This window comes from Gambusia affinis, linkage group LG20 (genome assembly GCF_019740435.1).
Source record: "Gambusia affinis linkage group LG20, SWU_Gaff_1.0, whole genome shotgun sequence".
In the NCBI taxonomy this organism is placed as follows: Eukaryota; Metazoa; Chordata; class Actinopteri; order Cyprinodontiformes; family Poeciliidae; genus Gambusia; species Gambusia affinis.
In genome coordinates, this window is record NC_057887.1 from 18,728,235 (window position 1) to 18,748,721 (window position 20,487).

A 20,487-nucleotide genomic window follows, 5' to 3' on the forward strand; every position below is an offset into this window, starting at 1 on the left:
CTATTGAACAGATTTTGCTTCAGTTTTTCCTTCCGCCAAATTTTCCTGACAAAACTTTTGCAGTGATCTTCTGTGCTTTTTTTGTTCTCTCAAGTCAGTCATTTTCCATACACCTTTTTAGGATCAAAACACTGCCTGTGGATCTTTCTCTACCGTACTTTTTCCTTTCACTAAACCTTCCATGAATATATTTTAATAACGCACTTTGTAAAAAGTCTGACTCTTTAGTGGCTTGCTTTGCTTAAGGAGAATATCAATGACAGTAAGCAGTCTTCCTCATTATTTCTCTTTTAAAATAATTTTAAATGTCATATTTCTATTTTCGAAAAAACTGTATATATATATATATATATAATTTTTTTCCAGTAGTTTTAAGTGTTTAGCATCAAAAGTAACTGTATCCCACTGGATGTAATGATTGCAAACAGTTCAGTCTTTGAATTTAGTTATTGAACTACATCTTGGATAGTCTCATTTTTGGATATGAACATTTAAAAGCAAGCTTGATAGAACTCCTCCCCATATTAACTTTTCCAACATCAACAACCCCTTACCCATGGGGCCGCCCTCTTTTTAAAAGTCCTGGATGCGCCCCTGCCTAACATGTTCTCAAAGTTTTCTTCACGGAACGGTCTCTCTAAGTAATGTAGCCTATTCATGCGCATTCAGAGGAGAGAAACTGTTGTTTTAACGATTTTGACCCTCAGGTGCCTCTTTGCCTCCTCATCCTCGCCGCTGGGACCCTGCCGGACTCTCTGATTGGCCGGTGCGCCGCGGTGATGTCACCGCCTGCCTCGCTGTCCCAGTCCGGTGAAGCATCAGGCGCAGATCCGCGCAGGAGCTCCAGATGGAGTTGACGCGCGATGGGATAAGAGCTGCGGGTCTTCTGATGAACTCGAACCGTGTGGGCTCAGAGTGCAGCTGCAGCCCGTCATGGGGGACGGCGGCGCGTCTTCGCCGGTGAACCTCCACAACGGCACCGGGAGCGAGGCGTCCGACGCGTCGGGCTCCGCTGCGGCCGCGTCCGAGCACTGGCTGGCCGGGATGAGCCTGGTGATGGGTCTGATCGTCCTGTCCATCGTATTCGGGAACATCCTGGTGATCGTGGCTATAGCCAAGACGCAGCGGCTGCAGACGCTCACCAACGTGTTCATTGTGTCGCTTGCGAGCGCGGACCTCATCATGGGGCTTCTGGTTGTGCCATTTGGCGCGGCGCTGGAGGTGCGCGGCTCCTGGATGTACGGCTCGTTCTTCTGCGAGTTTTGGATCTCCGTGGACGTGCTCTGCGTCACCGCCAGCATAGAGACTCTGTGCGTAATAGCCATCGACAGGTATGTGGCCATCACCTCACCTTTCCGCTACCAGAGCTTGTTAACCAAAGCCCGCGCCAGGGCGATGGTGTGCGTGGTGTGGGGCATCTCCGGGCTGGTCTCCTTCCTCCCCATCCTCATGCACTGGTCCCGCGACAGCGTGGACACCGCCTGCTACGATGACCCCCACTGCTGCGACTTTGTGACCAACAGGGCTTACGCCATCTCCTCATCCATCATTTCCTTCTACATTCCGCTCCTGGTCATGATATTTGTTTACGCGCGTGTGTACAGAGAGGCCAAAATGCAGCTGAGGAAGATCGACAAGTGCGAGGGCAGGTTCCACAATACCCTAACCGGACTGACCTCCAAGTGCAAGAAGAGGCCGTCGAAGATCCTGGCGCTCAGAGAGCAGAAGGCCCTCAAGACTCTGGGCATCATCATGGGGACGTTCACCTTGTGCTGGCTGCCCTTCTTCATCGTCAATGTGGTGAGGGTGTTCTGCGCGGAGGTGGTGGACAAGAACCTGTTTGTGTTCCTGAACTGGTTAGGCTACGTGAACTCCGCCTTTAACCCGATCATCTACTGCCGGAGTCCGGACTTCAGGAAAGCCTTCAAGAGGCTGCTGTGCTGCCCGAAGCAGGCGGACCGCCGGCTGCACATCAGCTCCTGCGATCTGTCGCGGTGCTCCGGCGGCTTTGTTTCCGCTCTGGAGCCCGGGACGCTGGAGATGTGGTCGGACTGCGCAGTCCTGGACAACAGCGACAGCAGCTTGATGGGGACTGGGAAACTGTCTCACTCTGAGTCCCAGATGTGAAGGAAAATATTGAAATTAACTTATTGTTGTTGCTTAAAAAAACAACAACAAAAAAACACCTTCAGCCTGTGTGAATAAAAACCAAAATGCATCCAAATCGATCGTCATTTTGGGACAGGGATGCAGAATTTCCTTTAAGGTGTTTTCAAAAATGTAGAACAAAGTGACGAAGTTTGGAAAATTCTACAGAACCAAACACTTTTAATATATATAAAAAAATCTAAAATCCAAATTTGCCAAAAAAAAAGGAAAAAGGAAGGTAGTACGCTTTTCTTATATTTTTTTAAACAATTATTTAGTTACTAAAATATTGTTTCTTTTTTTTTTTTTTTTTTTTTTTTTTTTTTTTTTTTTTTTTACTCTAATCGCAATGGATAAATTACCCGATTTATATCTGGAGAGTATTTTAAAATAATTCCGACAGAGCCGGACCAAGGCAGAGCGATCTAAGCTGCTTCTATTCACTCTCAGGCCAACAGGGGGCTCTCAACGTACAGCATTTGTTTCTGAATTTAAAATGATTTAAATTCTTATAATTCTTATAATTTTTATAAATTTCTTGACAACTTATAAAATTATCATCTTTTCCAAGTGCTTTTTTTTTAATGTAATTTTCCTGCAAAAGCAAACATTTAAAGACTTTCCATTTGTTATTATGAACGTGCATAATGTAGACTACTTTTATATTTTTCTCCAAAAGTTTCTGAATTTTAAGTTGAAAAGAAGAAGAAAGTTTAGTTTTAGATGTAAAGCAAAAGTTCTGAAAACTATTTTCAACAGTGCACACACAAAAACAACTGCTTCATTCAACTGTGAGATGAATGAATGTAAATAAGAAAAACGTTTAAAATTGTTAATTTTTTTATAATTGTTTTGATGATGGAGGTTCAGTGGAACTTTCAGAAACTTGAAAACACAAAAATCAAAAAAAATGTTATTCCTCTTGGTAGATAAATGTCTATAGATGTTTTAGTGAGGGTTTTTTTTCAATATAAAACATGATGTTTCAGTCAGAAAATCAAGTAAAACCAGATATTTTTCTGGTTATAAAATGTCTGAAAGTAAATTTTACCTAAAGAAACAGCACATCCACCAGCCTAATTTATTCCTAAAAGTATTTTTTTAACCCTAATTTTCTTAAAATTAAGGAATCACATTTTTATCAATGGTAGGTTTAAAAATCTATTGTGATTTTTAGAGTGAAAGCCGGCCCAAAGCATAAGTGCACCAAGCTCCTGGTTAGGACCCCAAACCATCCTAATCAACACTCTTCAGTTTGCTATGTACCTAGTTTTAAGTGTCTCAGAGGATTTATGAATATCATTTAGAAAATAAGTCATTAAAATGTTCCTATTAAGTTAAATCTTTTGATGAAAAACGAGGATTTAAAAAGTTTTCTTGTTTTTTTAAAACATCGGCCAGCAGGTAAAAATCTAACAGAATATAGTTTGCTCTTATAAAAATGTCCACACCTACTAAAGTGTTTAATTCACAAAAACCAAATATTTTTTAAAGTTAAATTTATTGGATAAGCAGTCTCATTTCTCTCTGTAGAGATGATTATTATAAAGCAGGTTTTAAAACAATCCCCCATCATGATGCTGACGCTGCTAGCTAAGCTGCTGTTTGGGACTCCAAACCATCAGGGGGCGCCCCAATCATACTAGACTACTAGAACATGGACATCAAAACTTCTTATTTGTCATCACATTAAGGAAAGTTTTAAAACAAACTATTAAAAACTTTCTAGTGAATGTAGTTTTATTATTTTAGGTTTGTTTTCTTTTAGTTATTTAGCCGTTTTTCTGAGACAATAGGGAAACGTAATGAAACCGATTAAAGGATTAAGTAGCCGTAGGGGCTGCTGGGTTTCATCCAAGCTGGCCCTCAGACACGCTGGGATTTATCTCTGTTGACACCAGATATAAACTGTGTTTGTGACGGCTTAGCGCCCCCTGCTAGCCTGCTGGGCCTCAGAGAAATTTAATTCTTACACGACCTGTAAGAATTCGACAAAAACACAAGTTGCACTAATGGAGAGGAAAACCTTCAAGGCTTAAAAGTTCCCATTGAATCTGATTTCAACATTAAGGCTGCAGCTGCAGCTGGGCTGTTGTGTATGTTGGGGAAACTGCTAGTTTAATCTCAGTGCATGTTAAGTATTTTTTATGCTTTCATTGTAGACCTGCAGCATTCTTTTTCAATAGTTGAGGTCAGATCTCCGATAAATAAACGTCATATCAGCCAGGATGAGTTAATCTTCAACTTTTAGATCCAACACCTTCGTATTGTATCCTAGATATTCAAAGGTAAAAGTAGACATTGTTTAAACAGATTTTCAACCATAAAATGTTCACTGAGTTAACAAGAGTCAAAATTAAAAGGCAATTTAATCCTTTTTGTTTGATAATTTGAGTCAACTGATCATTTTTACCAATCTCAACACATCCAGAGATAGTCAATTTAATTAATCATTAGCTCATTAATTTAATGTAAAACAACTTGTATTGAATTTTATTCTGTTAGGTTTATCAATATAGAATCAACAAAACAAACAACAAATGAAACATTCAATTATATATCCAGAAAATGTCAAGCACACACTAATAATCCTAATAATAATTTAAAGCCTTCAGATTCAGTTTATAATGTCAATTTGTGCAAATGTTTCAATCAAAGAAAGACCTGCATCAAGTCATTAACTTTCCTGAGCAAGTATGTGGCGACAGTGGACGGTGTGTTACCTAAAAATTTAAATTTTAAACTCAAAATGTATTAAATTAAAAATTTCAAACCTCATATACAAAAATGCAAAGAAGTAAGATGAAATATGGTTAGAGCCCACTGGTGGCAGAGTGGTTTAACTGGTGCCCCCCCCCTGCCCTCCCTGATAAAACTCAGCTCAGGGCCTCATTCAGCCTTGGTCCGGCTCTGGAGCGCTGTGATTGAGAAGCACGGCACACACAGATTTAAATAAAACAAACAAACAAAAAAACAACAATACACATCCTTTCTTGTAATTCACTCCCCAAAGTATTTGTATTTATTTATTTATTTATTTATTGTCCGAAATACTTGGGAAACTTCCATGTCTGTAGTGATGAGGATGATGATTGGTTCTCAGATAATCCCACATCATGATGCTTACGGTACCGCTCCGGCGCGCCACAATAAGCTGGTTGATATTTAAAAGCATTTGTCTTGTACAGCTCACAACGTCTTTTTACCTCACAGCCGTCGGCAAGTGCAATTTGTACTATGACAGGTTACTTGTTTATATTAAACATCATGTAAAATTAGACATGTATTTATTCCGCCGTGTCTTTTGAAATGAGGAGAGTGTTTGTTGTACATACTGCAGCGCGAAGTGATGAAATGATGATGAAGAGCTTCTCTCTTGCTGTCCGTCTCCGGCTTTAAGAGCTGTTGTGAGGTGGTGCTTTAATGTCTGTGAAAATAAAAGGAAGTTTCAAGATCATTCAAGACGTATTTCTTGTGGATTCAATTGAATGAGATGTTTTCTCTAATTAATTAAATACTTGTAATTTACTTACTGAATGGAAATGTTATCCAAACCAACCTGGAACATCGTGAAAAGGTTGTTGCCTCATGAACCTGGTTGTGACTAGAAGTGCACTGATCGCAGTTATCTGTCTTGATCTGACAATACAGATGTTTGCTTTTTTTAAAATAAAAAAACAACTAACACTGGCAGGTGTTTTAAAGTCAGTTGCTTTTTGGAAAATGGTAATGGTTGTTTACACCAAACACATGTCGAAAATCGCTTCAAGTTCGACCCGTTTGCCCTTTAACGCTTGACATTTTGCTCTACAGCTAACGTTTAGCGCATCCGGTGCATCTGGTCTATGTGTCAAAAACACTCGAGGCGTTGTTTTCTGCTGCTCGCCTATTTGTCGGACACGTTGGATGCATCCAACGCTCCAAACTGTGCTGCACGAAACGCAACACAATATGCCCTCAACTCACATCCACATAAACTTTGAATGTAAACCGGACAACACGTTTGGTGTGAACCCTAATTAGAAGGGTTGGAAAAGTCTCAAAGTATGGCAATAGAGTTGCTAAACTGGTTTCAGCAATTGATCGGTGCTCCGCTGGTTAGGTGTCATGATAACTAATTTTATCAGCCGATAAATTGTCCCAGAACTTATTGCAATAAACTATAATGTTGTTTTGAGACAATTCTCAAGAAATATAATAGTAATAATGAAAGAATGATGCAAGAACACATTCTCAAAGATCAATAAACTTTAAATTCTGATGAACATTTAAACACTGGAACTGGAAGTCATTTGAAATATCCAAAATATCCAAAAAACAACAGAAACAACAAATAAAATGACCTCTGAAGTCTGAGTAAACAAAAATGTCTTTCAGAAAGGGAATAGATGGGACCAAAGCACCAGACCGAGGACCAGGTTTGGTAGAAAGAGAGAAAAATGATCAATTAAGCAAATGAAAATTAATAGATTTTTTTTTTTTAGTTTGTAAAGCAATTAATTGATTTATTGTTTATTGTGAGAGGCCTACTGCTGGTTGCCACATTCTGCTATCAAGATTGTGGCGGTAGCTGCGTTTCCATATGATTGTGCAAATTGGAATTCTGTAAATCATTTTGCTTAATGGCATCACATCAATTACGTTTTGTGATAAAAAAAACTCTTTAGGTGGTTGTTCGGCTATTTCACAAAATTGCAATGGAAGTGCTGTTTTTGTATCACAAAAGTCATGTGATCAGCAGCTGGGTGGAGGAAAAGACGACAGGAAGTGGTAGGAGGATGATAACGCAGCATGTTTTTGAATCATATGGTTTTATTTATTTCTTATTTAACAGAAAAACTCCAATTGCAAAACTGTGTTTTTCTGATATTAGTGTTGGATATTGACAAAGTTTTGCCCACGCTTGTAATGGAAAAGCAATAATTAGAGTATGCCTATCTGAAAAAGTGTAGGATTTTATATATTTGCCATTTTTGAGTCTAGAAGCTGCAGAAATCAAGACCAAACCTGAAGAAGTGACACTTTTTTCCCCTGAATCCTTAAATTTATTGTGGATGACTAGATTTGAACCATAATGAGACATGTACAAATTCACATGGCCTTTTTTCAGACCACATTTCTATCTGTATATAACACAGGTTTGTCTTTTTAGTTTCTCTTTGTGATGCAAACTCAAGATGAATCAGGTTTCGGAGATAAAAGAAAAACTGTATTTCAACAGAGAGCATTTGTCTAACGTCTGTGCAGCTGATGTACAATCCGGTGTTTTTTCTCTCACCTGAACCCTTCCTGATGCCAACATCGGGGCAGCGTCTCCCCCGAGCGTCGCTCTAAAAGCCAATAGAAAATGTTTTAATAAACATCATGCCAGCTGGTGTTATGAAGTGGTTCTTACAGAAGAGATTTGCACTTTCCTCTGGGGAATATTAATAAACCCTTAAGCTGGACACCTTTAAAATGCATTAGTGTGATGTGTTATGCTAATGTCGCCCTTCTAAAAGGAGTGAGCCGTACATCTTAATCAGAACCTAAAAAAAAGAAAAAACACTGACTGAAAGTGAGCTCAGCTGTTTTGGCTTCAGAACATTGTTTAGACATGATTTGCCGAGGTAATGAGTGCGAATGAGGCCAAGTTTTTTGGGGGAAAAACAACAACCTCAATGCAGAAACACTGATGGCCTCCTGCCAGAGACGTGCATTATCACTGACCATTGTTTGTTTGTTTGGCTGGGACTTTACATTTGCCGTTGAGCTCCCAGATGGAGAAGCTAATCAGCTGCTTTAAGAGTAATTGCTTTAAATTGCATCTGTATCAGCAGACATTTTGGCTGCTCAAAGGGAAAGTAAACAGATTACCATCAACGTGACCTCACTCAGGGTGAGACGCTGCACCTTGTTCGTTAAATCCTAGCAGGAAGGTTTTGGAAAATAACTGAAATGGTAAAATCCTGAAAGCGCTCGATTTACAGCAGCGTAATGATGCCTTATTGGTAAACAAACTTATCAGACAGTCAAAGCAGACTGTCCTGTCCAGGTAGAATAGGTAGACGTAAAGAAGCATCAGTCTCTTTTTATTCAATTATCTTCAAATCAGGGGCTGCACAGTGGCAGAGCTGTTGCCTTGCAGCAAGAAGGTCCTGGGTTCGATTCCCGGCCCGGTGTCTTTCTGCCTGGAGTTTGCATGTTCTCCCTGTGCATGGTGGGTTCTCTCCGGGTTCTCCGGCTTCCTCCCACAGTCCAAAAACATGACTGTCAGGTTAATTGGTCTCTCTAAAGTCTCCCTAGGTGTGAGTGTGTGTGTGAATGGTTGTGTGTCCTGTCTGTTTTCTGTGTTGCCCGGCGACAGACTGGTGACCTGTCCAGGGTGAACCCGCCTCTCGCCCAGAACGTAGCTGGAGAGGAACCAGCAACCCTCCTGACCCCATTAGGGACGAAGGTGAATAGAAAATGGATGGATCTTCAAATCATTTATGTCTCAAATAAAACAGACACTTCCACTCCAAATTTTAATATTACACAGTAAAGATTTGTAAAAATAGCAGCCAATGTTTGAATCCCATGTGACAAAACAGTACAAGGGTCCATTCTCATTCTTTATTCTTTTCAAAGTGTCTCTTTTATTGACATCTTTATTGATGTCCATGAGCTATACAGCGAGTAATAAAAAGTCAAATTTAGTGTCATAAATAAGCACAAATATTGCACATTAGTACCACAAACACTTTGATTTTTATTACAAAAAAGCACAAAAAGAGTCAGGAAATCCTGGAGGGACTGAAAAGATGCTCAATAATATTTAATCTTAAGAATTTATTGATATTGTAACAGTTTTGGAAGAGGTTTTACCAATACATTCTGGCACAACGGGTCCTTTAAGAGGATTCATGATCATGATTTGGACTAAAACGAAAATGAGTTACACACCCGTGTCTTAGACGATATGTCAGGATTTATTGTGTCAAATGCTTTGTGTATTTCTTATCGTCGATGCTTAGAGTTATATCCTCTGTCAGATTGATTATTGCTGAGAAAGTAGACGTTTTATAAGCCTTTTTCACTGATTCGAACTCCATGTTGAATAATGAAGTCATTAGAAGACTGACACATGGTGGCCTGTGCACCAACGCTGAAGTGGGCGATGGCATTTAAATTTGTTGTAATTAATCAAAAAGATGCCAAAAGAAGCTCAGCAGCAGCGTGAAATTTCTACACAGAACAGAAGTTTTCATGTTGTTTACGCCAATATTTGTCCTTCCATCTGAAAGCTGCAGCAGAAACGAACTAATCTGGTAAATTCAGTGTTTCTCAATCTCAATCCTGCTCTCTGGGCGTATTTTTATACTGAACTGCTTGTAAACCCAACACATATTTGGTTTGCTCGAGTGTGGAAATTGAGTTTTCTTGCACTTCTTTTCTAATCTGCACTTTGGCTTAAACTGAATCACTCTCTGTGGGGCTGATTAGGTATTTCGGCTGCTGTAGTTACTAGAACGTTTGTAATTTATCAATGGGTGTAGATTAAATGTCTTAATTTACAGGACAGAACAGATTCATGTTGAAGCAGTCATCTGTCTTTATACTTTAAATCATGTGTGACAAATGAGAAACAAACAGAAATTTGTAGTCATTCTTCCAAAATGCTTTAATTATTGTTGTTTTTTAAGGAATAGTCGACTGACAGCACATATTTTTTGGCAACATTTGTAAAATTGTGAAAAAGGTTCATCCTTTATTGCAGTAAAATAATCTTGCACAGAAATATTTGTTGCCAGTCACGTCCTACAGACACCATCTGTACTTAAATTCATCCATCACCAACTTTACTATAATTACAGTAAGTCTTGCATCTTAAACTTCTCTCTGAAGGTGTTGAAAGCATATTTAAATAACTTTTAGGTAGCAGATCCATCAGGAAACTGATTTAGAGAAACAACACCTTAAGACATATGCAAATTAAAATTTCTTCAGAGGGGTTTAGTTGGAGCAAAGGGTAGCTGCAATTTGTCCAAACAATAAATGTCAGCACCTGAAGATAATTACTGCTGATTGCTAATCATCACAACCCTATCAGACCCCAACAGAGACGCTAAATTAAAATAAATATGCAAACATAAAGTGGTACATGTTGCACTATTTCACATAAGCAGAAACAATTTATTGTTAAAAAAAACAAAAAACAACATATTTCTACTTGAAGTCTCAGATTTTTAAATCTGTCTCATTCTTTCTGACTCGTTTCTACTCGTAAACCTGTGTTTTTTTTGTTTTTTTTTTGTTTTGTTACATTTCATACAGAGAGTGTCAAAGTTTAGTGCCAAAACCAGGTGCTGCTCTTCATGGGTCCATCTGTTCAGGTTCCCGGGCCGAGTCGGTCCTCTGTGGCCTCCATCTGCCTGGATTTGGCTCACATCGGCTCACTGTGGCTCTCATGGAGCTCCGGTGAACACGGTCGGCCGCAGACACCGTTTGAGTTGCGTAATGTAAACTGAATGACCTGCCAGCGTGTGAACCGAGATTCCACATCGATGCCCACACAAATGCTTTGTCTGAGATATATTTTCCCAAGAAATCCGGATACTATTTGGGCTTAAAGATAAAAACACTGATTTCTTTTTTCATTACATTTTTGATGTCTGATTTATTTTATTTTATTGCTTGCTTTATTTTCTAAAAATTTGATTGCAAAAATAATTTTAGAAAACTGGCTTTTATTTCAATCATCACTTCTATGAGTTGTACAATGGAGAAGGCCTTCTCACAATAAATAATAAATCAATTAATCACATAATAAATTAAAAGAAACTCAATCGCTACAGTAGTTACCGGTATAAACGGTTGCAATAATTAAAGAAAAAGGAGATAAAAACTTTAGTTGTTTGGCCACAACAGAAAAGAAGGAAGTTTTGAAAAGGCGTGTTGAGGCTCTCCAACATGGCGGTGGCAGCAAAACACTAATAGTAATTGTAGAGGTTAGGGACCACAGCAACCGGCTAAAAACAGCTCAAATCCACAAATACGTGAGACACCCTCTAATTCAGGGGTCTCAAACTCAATTTCCCTGGGGGCCGATGGAGGTAGAGTCTGGGTGAGGCTGGGCCGCATCGGGTTTTCCACAAGAAAAGCTCTCATAAAAACATTCCAATGTTATCAAATGTCTTTATTTTTATTTTTTAAACACAAAATAAGATGAAAAAATAAATTAATTAACAATTCATAAGAAAAAAAATTAATCAGTAATAAATAAATAAAATATAATAATAACACAGCAGCTATAGAAGACTAGATAAATGTAATTATTATAATTCAGATTCAAATGGCTGTATTAACAGTTCTTTAACCTTTAACTTTCTGAACATGAATGGAACATTGAACATAAACTGTTATGAATATAACAGTTTATAAACTGTTTCTTCTGCCTACTTCTTACTGCTAGAGGTCTGGCAGCGTTTCCTCTCACATAGCCGAGCCACATTTGGCTTAAGGGAGGAGGCAGTTGAGACCCTAAGTAGAGCTTGAAGATGCTCGTCAGTAAGTCTGGACCTGTACTTGGACTTATTGAAGTTCAAGGTAGAGAAGAGCTAAGACAAGTATGTGCTCCCAAAAAGACACATGGTCCGCTTGAACATTCGGGAAAGCTCAGGGAAGCTGGGTGGCAATTCTCTCAAAAATTGCCCAAGCTTGTCTGCTTTTCCACTCACCTCCCTGAACTTGGCTTTGAGTTCAGAGAGGCACTGCGGGTCAATGAGCTCCATTTGAAGCACTGTGATTGGTAAGTTAGTTCAGCTCCGCACACAACACTGAAAAGTGTCAATCATATCAAACTCGCGGGCAGTGTTGGTATAGTTACTTTGAAAAAATAACTTTAATCGGACTACTGATTACTCCTTGAAAAAGTAACTTAGTTAGATTACTGACTACTTGATTTGGAAAGTAACTAAGTTACACTAAAAGTAATTTTTTAGTTACTTTCAGCAGGTGCTAACAACAACGCTCCGCCTCTTGTGAAAATCACATTGAGCTTTGCCAATACTTTTTTGTAAGCTATTTTATAATGGTAACATCAACAATGTGTCTCCACTGATAAGGTTGAACTGAAGAGGAGATTGTAGAAAAATAAAAAACGTGAGTAGTTTGTGTGGTCCACTGTTGTCTGGAAAACTCTAAGAAGGATTTTAAAGCCCCCCCTCCCCTCCCCCCCGGCCTCCAGGTTCTGCGTTACGGCCCTGCATTTGGTGTCACTGCGCACAGAGCTCCTCCTGCAGCTCACAGCTCAGATGGCTGCACAGATTTGCGACACTTATCTTAATAATTAGAATTAAGTTGCCATTATAATTATTGGCAACTACGGACACGTTCATTCGTGGCTGTTTTCACGTTTATTGCACTGTTCATATTAGTCTCGATGTTTGTAGTTTTCTGGAGCGCAACGCGAAGCTCGACGTCATTCAGAGGTAATATATTAACTTGACATTAACAAAGACACAGCGGGACGGATCATCTGAGAAATGATGAACAGGGAGAGACTGACTAAAACTACCTTAATGACGAACAAATTCTGGGATTCATTATGAGTCTCTGCTTATTTCCAAGCCCAAATGAGCAACTTCACGTTCAAAAACGAGCCCAAAAAGGCGCAACCCGCCACTCATTAAATCGGCAAGCGACTTTAAAAAATGAAGCCCAAAGCCGTTTATAATAATCGGACTTGGCGGCAGAATCTCAAAATAGTTCCAGTTTTTCCACCAACAAAATGCGCATCTCCCTCCATTGTTTAGATTTCTGTCGCATAGAGACGTCGGTCACTCGACAAGACGAGTAGAGGAAATACGATTAAATTACAAAAGAAGATAGTAACGCGAAAATGATTTTGATAAGTAACTGTAGTCTGACTACTGGATTTGAAATAGCAACACGTTAGATTACTCGTTACTGAAAAAAGTGGTCTGACGTCAGTAACGCATTACAAATTAACGCGTTACTGACATCACTGCTCGCGGGCCACACTAACATTAAACTTTCATATGAAGGTGGGGGCCACAAACTATCGTCCCGAGGGCCGCAGTTGGCCCGCGGGCCGCGAGTCTGAGACCCCTGATCTAATTCAACTGCCTTTGTGATAATTTAAACGCCAAATATGAATTTATTTGATTTAATTCAAACAATAGAAGCCGCCTTAGCAGTATCGGAAAAGCTAACGTCTACAGCGTTTTGCTGTTAGAGATTCAGCCAATCAGCGCCAAGATAAAAAGATAAAAAATTAATGGCTTTCCTGGTTTGGCTGCTTTGCAAACACCAGCCAATAGCGTGCCGACTACCATTTTACTTTTTAAAATTCCAAAACCGCATTTATTTATAATATTTTTGATATTCTCTACACACATTGTAGATATTCTCTACATATTGTATTGTAGATTGAAAAAAAGTGTAAATTTCCACCAAAAATCTTTCATTTTTTTAGATTAATTTCAGATGTTTAGAAAAAAATATTTTGAGTTAGAAAAGTTAAAAAATTGTTAGAAAAAAGAAACTCAGAAATGTTGAGATTAATCAAAAAAAAAACTAAAAGAAAAAAATTGAAATTGTGTGAATTTCAAAACTCGATAATTTCAACTTTTGAAACTCAGAAAATGTCAGAATTTTTACTCAATTTTCTTTCTACAATGGCTCTAATAGGAACTTGCGCATCCTTTTATTTTGTAGATTTTTTTGCTGTATAATTATTCAATCAAGAATAAATAATGTAAATGTATTAGAATCTTAAAGAAGGGGACCATGATGACTACATGCAAACATGTTTCCCAGCAGTGTTTAAATTTCTACGAAGTACAAAGATTATTCAGTGACTATTTCTTTCCTTAGTTTATTTCCGCCACGCAAGCAGTTTACGTCAGCTGACGGCAAATTACGGCATCCTATAGACCTCCTGGCGGCAAAATTGCGACAGTAAACGTTGGGAGAAAACACCAATGTCGGTAGGTAGTTCAACAATAATTTAATATATTTTTTAAAATGTTATTATTCATTACTCAATCGATGTATATCTAATCTCAATACAATACTTAGACATTATTGAATTGTGCACCTAAAAATTAACCAAAGTGTGAACAAACTAATACACTACACTGTAAAAACGCAAAATCTTGCCAACTGTACACTTGAAATAAGAAAAACAAACTTACAAGAGTTTGTTTCAAGTAAATAATTTATTAACATTGATGGAAAAGGTACTAGTTTCTTTGGCAGTTAAATTCACTTATAACTAGACATTTTTCCCATGTATGGAACAAGTAGTTTTTCATTAACATTCAGGAGTTATTGACTTAAAACAAGCTCCTGGATGTTGATGAAATGTTACTTCTAAGTTAGTTTTGTGTTATTTCAAGTGTACAAATGTATTTGAACTGGAAATAGACAAAAATCTATTTTTTAAAAATGTTTAACTAATAATAATAATAAAAAAACAACAACTAGCAAATACACTCTAAAAATGAACTAAATTCGACAAAAAGTCCTGAAACGAAACTAAACTCTAATGATAAACCCTTAACTACTGTAACCCTGGTGGGATGGACCAGATGGCCACATGAATATTCTCAATTTAAAAGGACCTATTTTTGACCGTGGAGTTACATAAGACAGAAGGTAAAATGGACTGTAACAACATTCATTACGAGGCTCCTTTCACCGGCCGGAGGCTGCAGTCTTCGGGTGAGTTTTTTAATGGTGGACAGCAGTAAACTGAACAGACACGCAGGGACCGGACGAGGCTGTTATCTGCTCCTCAAAGAGCTGCTATCATGCTCGCAGCCTCTGCCCAAAGGACACGCTCGATGCTTTATGAATTCAAGGGTGGTCATCTAAGCTGATAGGGGCCTTTCTCCGGGCTAAAAATAGCCCGGCGGTACCCACCGGCCTGAATTGGAGATTTGAACCCATTGCCCGCTGCTGGCTGTGTGGAAAATGGTAAGATTCACCAAGACGTGACCAGAATCTATAAGGAAGCAAATTTTTCTTCTACTGAATGAAATTGTTTTTTAGCAGGCAGGTGCTGTCAGTCGGTGCGGAGGCGTTTTTTTCTCTTAATGTCTGTAGATTCATCTGTGGGAAAAGAGGAATAAATGAAGCACCAATAGCAGTGAATTTTGATGTGAGCAGACTGACGTGGTGACTAAGTGCATTGTTCACCAAACTGCTCTGATGGCCGCTGTTTGGATGCAAAACAACAGACAGGGACACGGTTTCAATCCCAGCTTGATGGAATTTGGATAAATTCACTTCTTTAAACATTTATTTTTATTTTTAGGCTTTCAAGTTTTCAACCTCAGACTGATGAATGACACCAGTTCCTCTTGGTCTTTTAAGGAATAAGGAATTCACTTTTGATGTACGATGTAGTCATAGTGCGTCTCGCAAAAGTTTTAATTCCCATCATAATATTAAAACCAAAAACTACAAATAAAAATCTGAAGTGTGGCATGCATTTGTTTTAAAACTGAGTTTCACATTTGCTAATTTTTTTGTGAAACAGTTGTCAGATTGAATGAGGATCTCCAAGGATAAATGTTAAAGGCTTGCAATAGATTCTGAACTGGACTTAGTGTAGCTAACATCACTGCAGACCCCACACATCCTGGACACAAACTTCTTAGACTTTTGCTTTCAGGTCAGCACTACAAAGAACCACTTGCAAAACTGATACCATGCATATTTGCATTGATTAATACTATTTTTTTGGGGGGAAAAATGCACATATATATATATATATATTCAGACTTAAGAGATAAAAAAAAAATCTTGATGTTTTTTTATATTTTATCATATTTTAAGTTTCTCTTTTGAGAGCAAAGCAGAACTGAAGTCAAATTTCTTGTTCTTCTGCACAAACTTTGTGAATAAAACTGATTCTTTATCCACCAATTAGGTGACCTCTAACTGGAATTGGATTCAATTTAATAGTAATATAAAGTAGTTTAGTGCTATTTTGCATCAGTCTGCCACATGAACTCCTTCTAAAATACATTCTACTTGCAAAGAAGTTAAAGGTACAAATACTTTGACACTCTTGAAAACAGATGATTGATTTGGTTTCATAAACATTTAGAAAAATTAAATGCAGCAGTCATGTTTTAAAGCTGCAGTAAAACAATTAGGAAGCCTTGTGTTAAAAATTCACCTGAGCTTTTTTACATTGCAGAAGCGATTCTGCTTTAAATCAGTGCAGTCATATAGACGACCTCGAACATCGCTGACATTGCCATTTTAGAAGCAAGATGTACGACTAAGAAATTAGTAGAGTGAAGAGGGCTGTTATGTGTTTTAAACTTAATGTCATGAATTACAAAAAACAGATAACAGAGGAGAAAACTTTACTCATTTTCTTTTATTCCCTGGAAACGCAGTATGTACAAACATCCAGAATCATTTTTTTTCTTTAAAAACATCTCATTTTACAAGGCTTATCTACAAATGCATATATTATAATCACAGCTTAAATACTCCACAAAACAGGAATGGGGGAAATTGTTGCAGAACAGCAAATTTTGTTCTGGGAATTTGCCTGTTGTCAGATTGAATGGCTGCGGTTCGTTTATTTTTTTACTTTTACAGATTGGCACAAACTGAACTCCCATTTTCTTCATAAAACATGATCCATTCATCCACCCACAGCTGCAGCATGGCTTCATTTCAAGGCTTTCAAGTAACGCAGCAAATCTGGGATCAGCGAATACCCAGCCTGATTTGAAGGGGAAGCAGGGGAACAATCTGAAAAAGCCCATTATAAAGCCTCTGAGAGTTGTGGGCTTAATTGGAATGCCCTGTGCCAGTTTGTTGCATAGGCAGCTCTTCAATTCTGCTTCAAAAACAAACAGCAAGTCTGGAAAAAAAACAAAAAACTGAGCACCTAGAAGGAGAATTCATCTGTGGAGCAATCCACCCACTTTGCACAAAACAAAGCCAAAATTTAAGGCAAATTTTTGTTTTTGTCTTAATATTAGTGTTGTTTTGTTTCAATATGAGATTAAATTTAAGCTTTCTGCTGCCTGCAGGTTTTCAAATTGATCCTATTTGGTAAAGAAGGGAGATCGGATGCAATAAACGTGAAGTTCCATCAAATGCAGGGCAGTCGCTGCTGCAGCAGAGAGGCTTTAAGGTCTCTGTGACCTCGATAGCGAGACTTTCATCTTTATCTTTATTTACGTAGCGGTCCACTTTTGCATAGCCTCAGGGGAAATGGAGACAGGATCAGCCTGCAACCATTCATGTCCATTTAAAACAAGAAAACAAAAAAAGGGCAGGCATATCTTTTGTAGCAGCTGCAGTAAATGAGATCAGATGAGGTGAGAGGAAACCGAGCATTGTGTAACAAGAGTTGCTCTTTAACCTCCATCTTGCAGGTCTTGAATGAGCACACTAATATTGTTTTCTTTTTACAGAGAGCTGCAGGCGTGTGCATGCTCATGGTGGCAGATCGACTCTGGAAGGAGAAAAACTGGCCTAATGGTCCATCTAACAAGCCTGAGCAGCTAAAGCATGTCCACCGGGTGTAAACACAACAGCTGTAGAGGTTAAAGAAGCCACACATGCATACTTGAAAAATTCTAATGTCTCACAAACGAAGATAAAAACAATACACCAGCAGTCACAAAAAACAAGTGGAAATGGATTGCACTTTGTCCCTGGATACTTTTTTGCTTTCCTGAGCTGCAGCTACAAACTTCATGCTCTGCCTTTGATTCTTCTTCTCTCGATTTAATGTAATGGAGCTACAAAAAGAGAAAGGGAGCGTACAAACATAAATATATTTGTATGTTTTCTCAATAAAAAAAAGTCACATCCTACAAGGAGTGAAAATACACTTTTTGTGCTCAACATGTAAAACCAGGAATGGTTAAAATGCCACATAACATTTACACGTAAATGTTACTACAAATGTTGGGTTTAACCAGGTCAGGTTTTTAGTGAGGATAAGGCAAAAAAGTTTGGAGCACTAATCACTTCAATTCCTTTTCAAGATTAGAAGCAGCCGTCTTCATTTTGGCTGAATCCCGATTAGCCTGTGCCAGAAGCTAAAGCTAACAGCTAGCTTCGGAGGATGCCATGTTAAGAGCGACCTCCTACCGTCTTAAAATAAACACAATCTGAAAAAGGTCGGACTAGTTCGTGAGATTCACATTCTCTCAGCTTTTAAAGTGTTAGTCATGTTGGTGTTCACTAGGTTTTTACGTGGAAACTGATAAATATGTATAGAGAAAATGTTAGTTTGAGGCGGTGCGCCATAAATGACATTCCTGTGTGAAACGCGCACTGAGTGGAACTTGTCAAGTGTTTCCAGGCAGGTTATCTGGCAGATGAAAAAAAGATATTTAATCGTCTTACTTAAGAACTTTAATTTAGAAATTACATCAAATAAAATTTTATTGGGTTCAAGCTTCAATTCATACTAGTTAGCCAACAAAGTTGGCTGGAGTGTTGGCGTCTCTTCCTCGCCACTGAAAGGCTAACTACTGTGATGGAGTTATGACTTATAACCTTTTAGTTATAAAATTTAGACTTACTTCAAAATTCCCAAACATTCCCTTAAGAACAAAACCTAAAACATCATGAGGATAATAAAAACTACAACTCAGATGTAATGAAATAAAAAAGATAGTAAGGAAAGGAAGAAAACATTTTTTACATTCATCGTGGGAGAATTTAAGACCAGTTTAAAAGTTTAATCACAGACTGATTCCAGCTTAACGCAGCTGAAGAGCAGGTGGTGTTATGATGCCGGCTGCAGGGGAACATTGCAAAGATGCTTCCTGAAATCTGCCACCTGCGCCATACGGATGACAGGTTACGTTGCTCCACTGGCCGTACGTGCTGCGCAGGGCGGGGGCAAAATAATAATAATAATAAAAAAAAGAAACAGAAGAAAAATGCAGCAGTATAGCTGAGGTTCTCCTAAAGTAAGGATTGGTCTGCTTTTGTTTGTTTTGCTTCAGATGTTCAGCAAAAACATATTTGGCTTATTTTTAGACAGACTTCTTGGGATGCTGTTGCTGGCAATGACAGATTCAGTTTGGTTACCTTCAGGATTCCTACACGTCCTTGGAAAGAAATACATATTCTTCCAGACATCTTGGTTCTTTAGATTCATTTTCAAATTTAAAACTATTAAAGTTTATTTTTCATGGCAGACATTTCTACAATTAAAGGGTTTTAATAGGATGGTAAAAAGGACAAGGAAGGAAGCCAAGTGAAGGAGGATGCAAAGTCGAGGGAAGAAAGAAAAAACACAAGGAAAGAAGGGATGAAAGGAATAATGAATGAAGGAAGGAAGGACACAAAAGGAAGGAGTGGAGGAAAATAAGAAGGAAGGAAAAAAAATAGGGTACAGGGAAGAAAGGAAGAAAAAAATAAGGGTTGACAGGGAGGGGAGCAAAGAAGGGATGAAAGAAAGAGAAAACAATAGACAGGAAAAAGGGGAGGAAAGGAGTAATTTGGGAAGGACACGGTAGGAAAGAAGAATCAAGGAAGTAAATAAACAAGGGAGGGCACAGGGAAGGAAGTAAGTAAAGAAGGAAAGACATGGGGAAGGAAGAAAGGAAGTAAAGAAGAAAGAAATCAAGAAAAATAATAAGAAAGTGGGAGGAAGGGAGGAAAGAAGAAAGGATGATACATGGAAGAAAAATGAAAATGGAAGGAAGTAAGAAGAAGGGCACAAGTAAGAATAGAAAGAATAAAAAAGGAACAGGGAGAGGACAAAATATAGACAGAATTTTAGGGCACAAAAAAATGTCAGAGAAAAAACAATTTAAAAATGGGTCAGGCAATGAAGTCTGAAAATAAAAAGTTTTCTTAAGCTCTTCTCTTTCCATATTAATCCACACCTGGAAAAATACTAAAACCAGATTTTACACTTTTTCTCCAAAATGGATGGGAACCCTGAATTGTTGGACTGGCAATTAGCATCCACGGAGGTTTGGCTAAACATTCACAACAACACCAGGAGGAAGTTCAAGTCTGAAGAGCCCGAAGAGTTCACTTGGCTAAGCTTTGGGGAGGACAATGTGGGCCAGAAGAAACGTTCTCGTGTCAGAGTCTATAAATAGAGGTGGCACAATGTGGATGGAGTAGCAACGGTTCAAGTAAGCTCAGACATTTCCTCCAAATAGACAGAAATGGTTCAAGAGGTCCCACGTCTCACTGGCACTTACGACACTCTTTCATTCGCCGGGAATAGAAGTAGACGTTGCTCAAGTTGTTCATTTTCACTTCTTCCTGACTCCGTCTGCTGGATTCTTCTGCTGCTTTATCAGTTTTTCAATCTCAGAGCCCAGAGTCTGCAGATTCTCC

At 38.5% G+C, this 20,487-nt stretch overlaps 2 protein-coding genes across 3 annotated transcripts in view; one reads left to right on the forward strand and one right to left on the reverse strand.

Moving 5' to 3' along the window:
* Positions 1-507: 507 nt before the first annotated feature.
* On the forward strand, positions 508-2,399 carry adrb1 (adrenoceptor beta 1). Its single transcript, XM_044102374.1, has one exon. It carries the CDS (start codon positions 934-936, stop codon positions 2,125-2,127), a length of 1,194 nt encoding a protein of 397 aa, XP_043958309.1. The 5' UTR covers positions 508-933; the 3' UTR covers positions 2,128-2,399.
* A 14,091-nt stretch (positions 2,400-16,490) lies between these two features.
* Positions 16,491-20,487, reverse strand: part of ccdc186 (coiled-coil domain-containing protein 186) — a 30,938-nt gene continuing 26,941 nt past the window's right edge. For both annotated transcript variants that reach the window (XM_044102086.1, XM_044102087.1), the window contains exon 16: positions 16,491-20,486. In XM_044102086.1, the coding sequence (XP_043958021.1) occupies positions 20,403-20,486 (84 nt within the window). In that variant the 3' untranslated portion in view covers positions 16,491-20,402. The remainder of the gene's footprint in view (position 20,487) is intronic.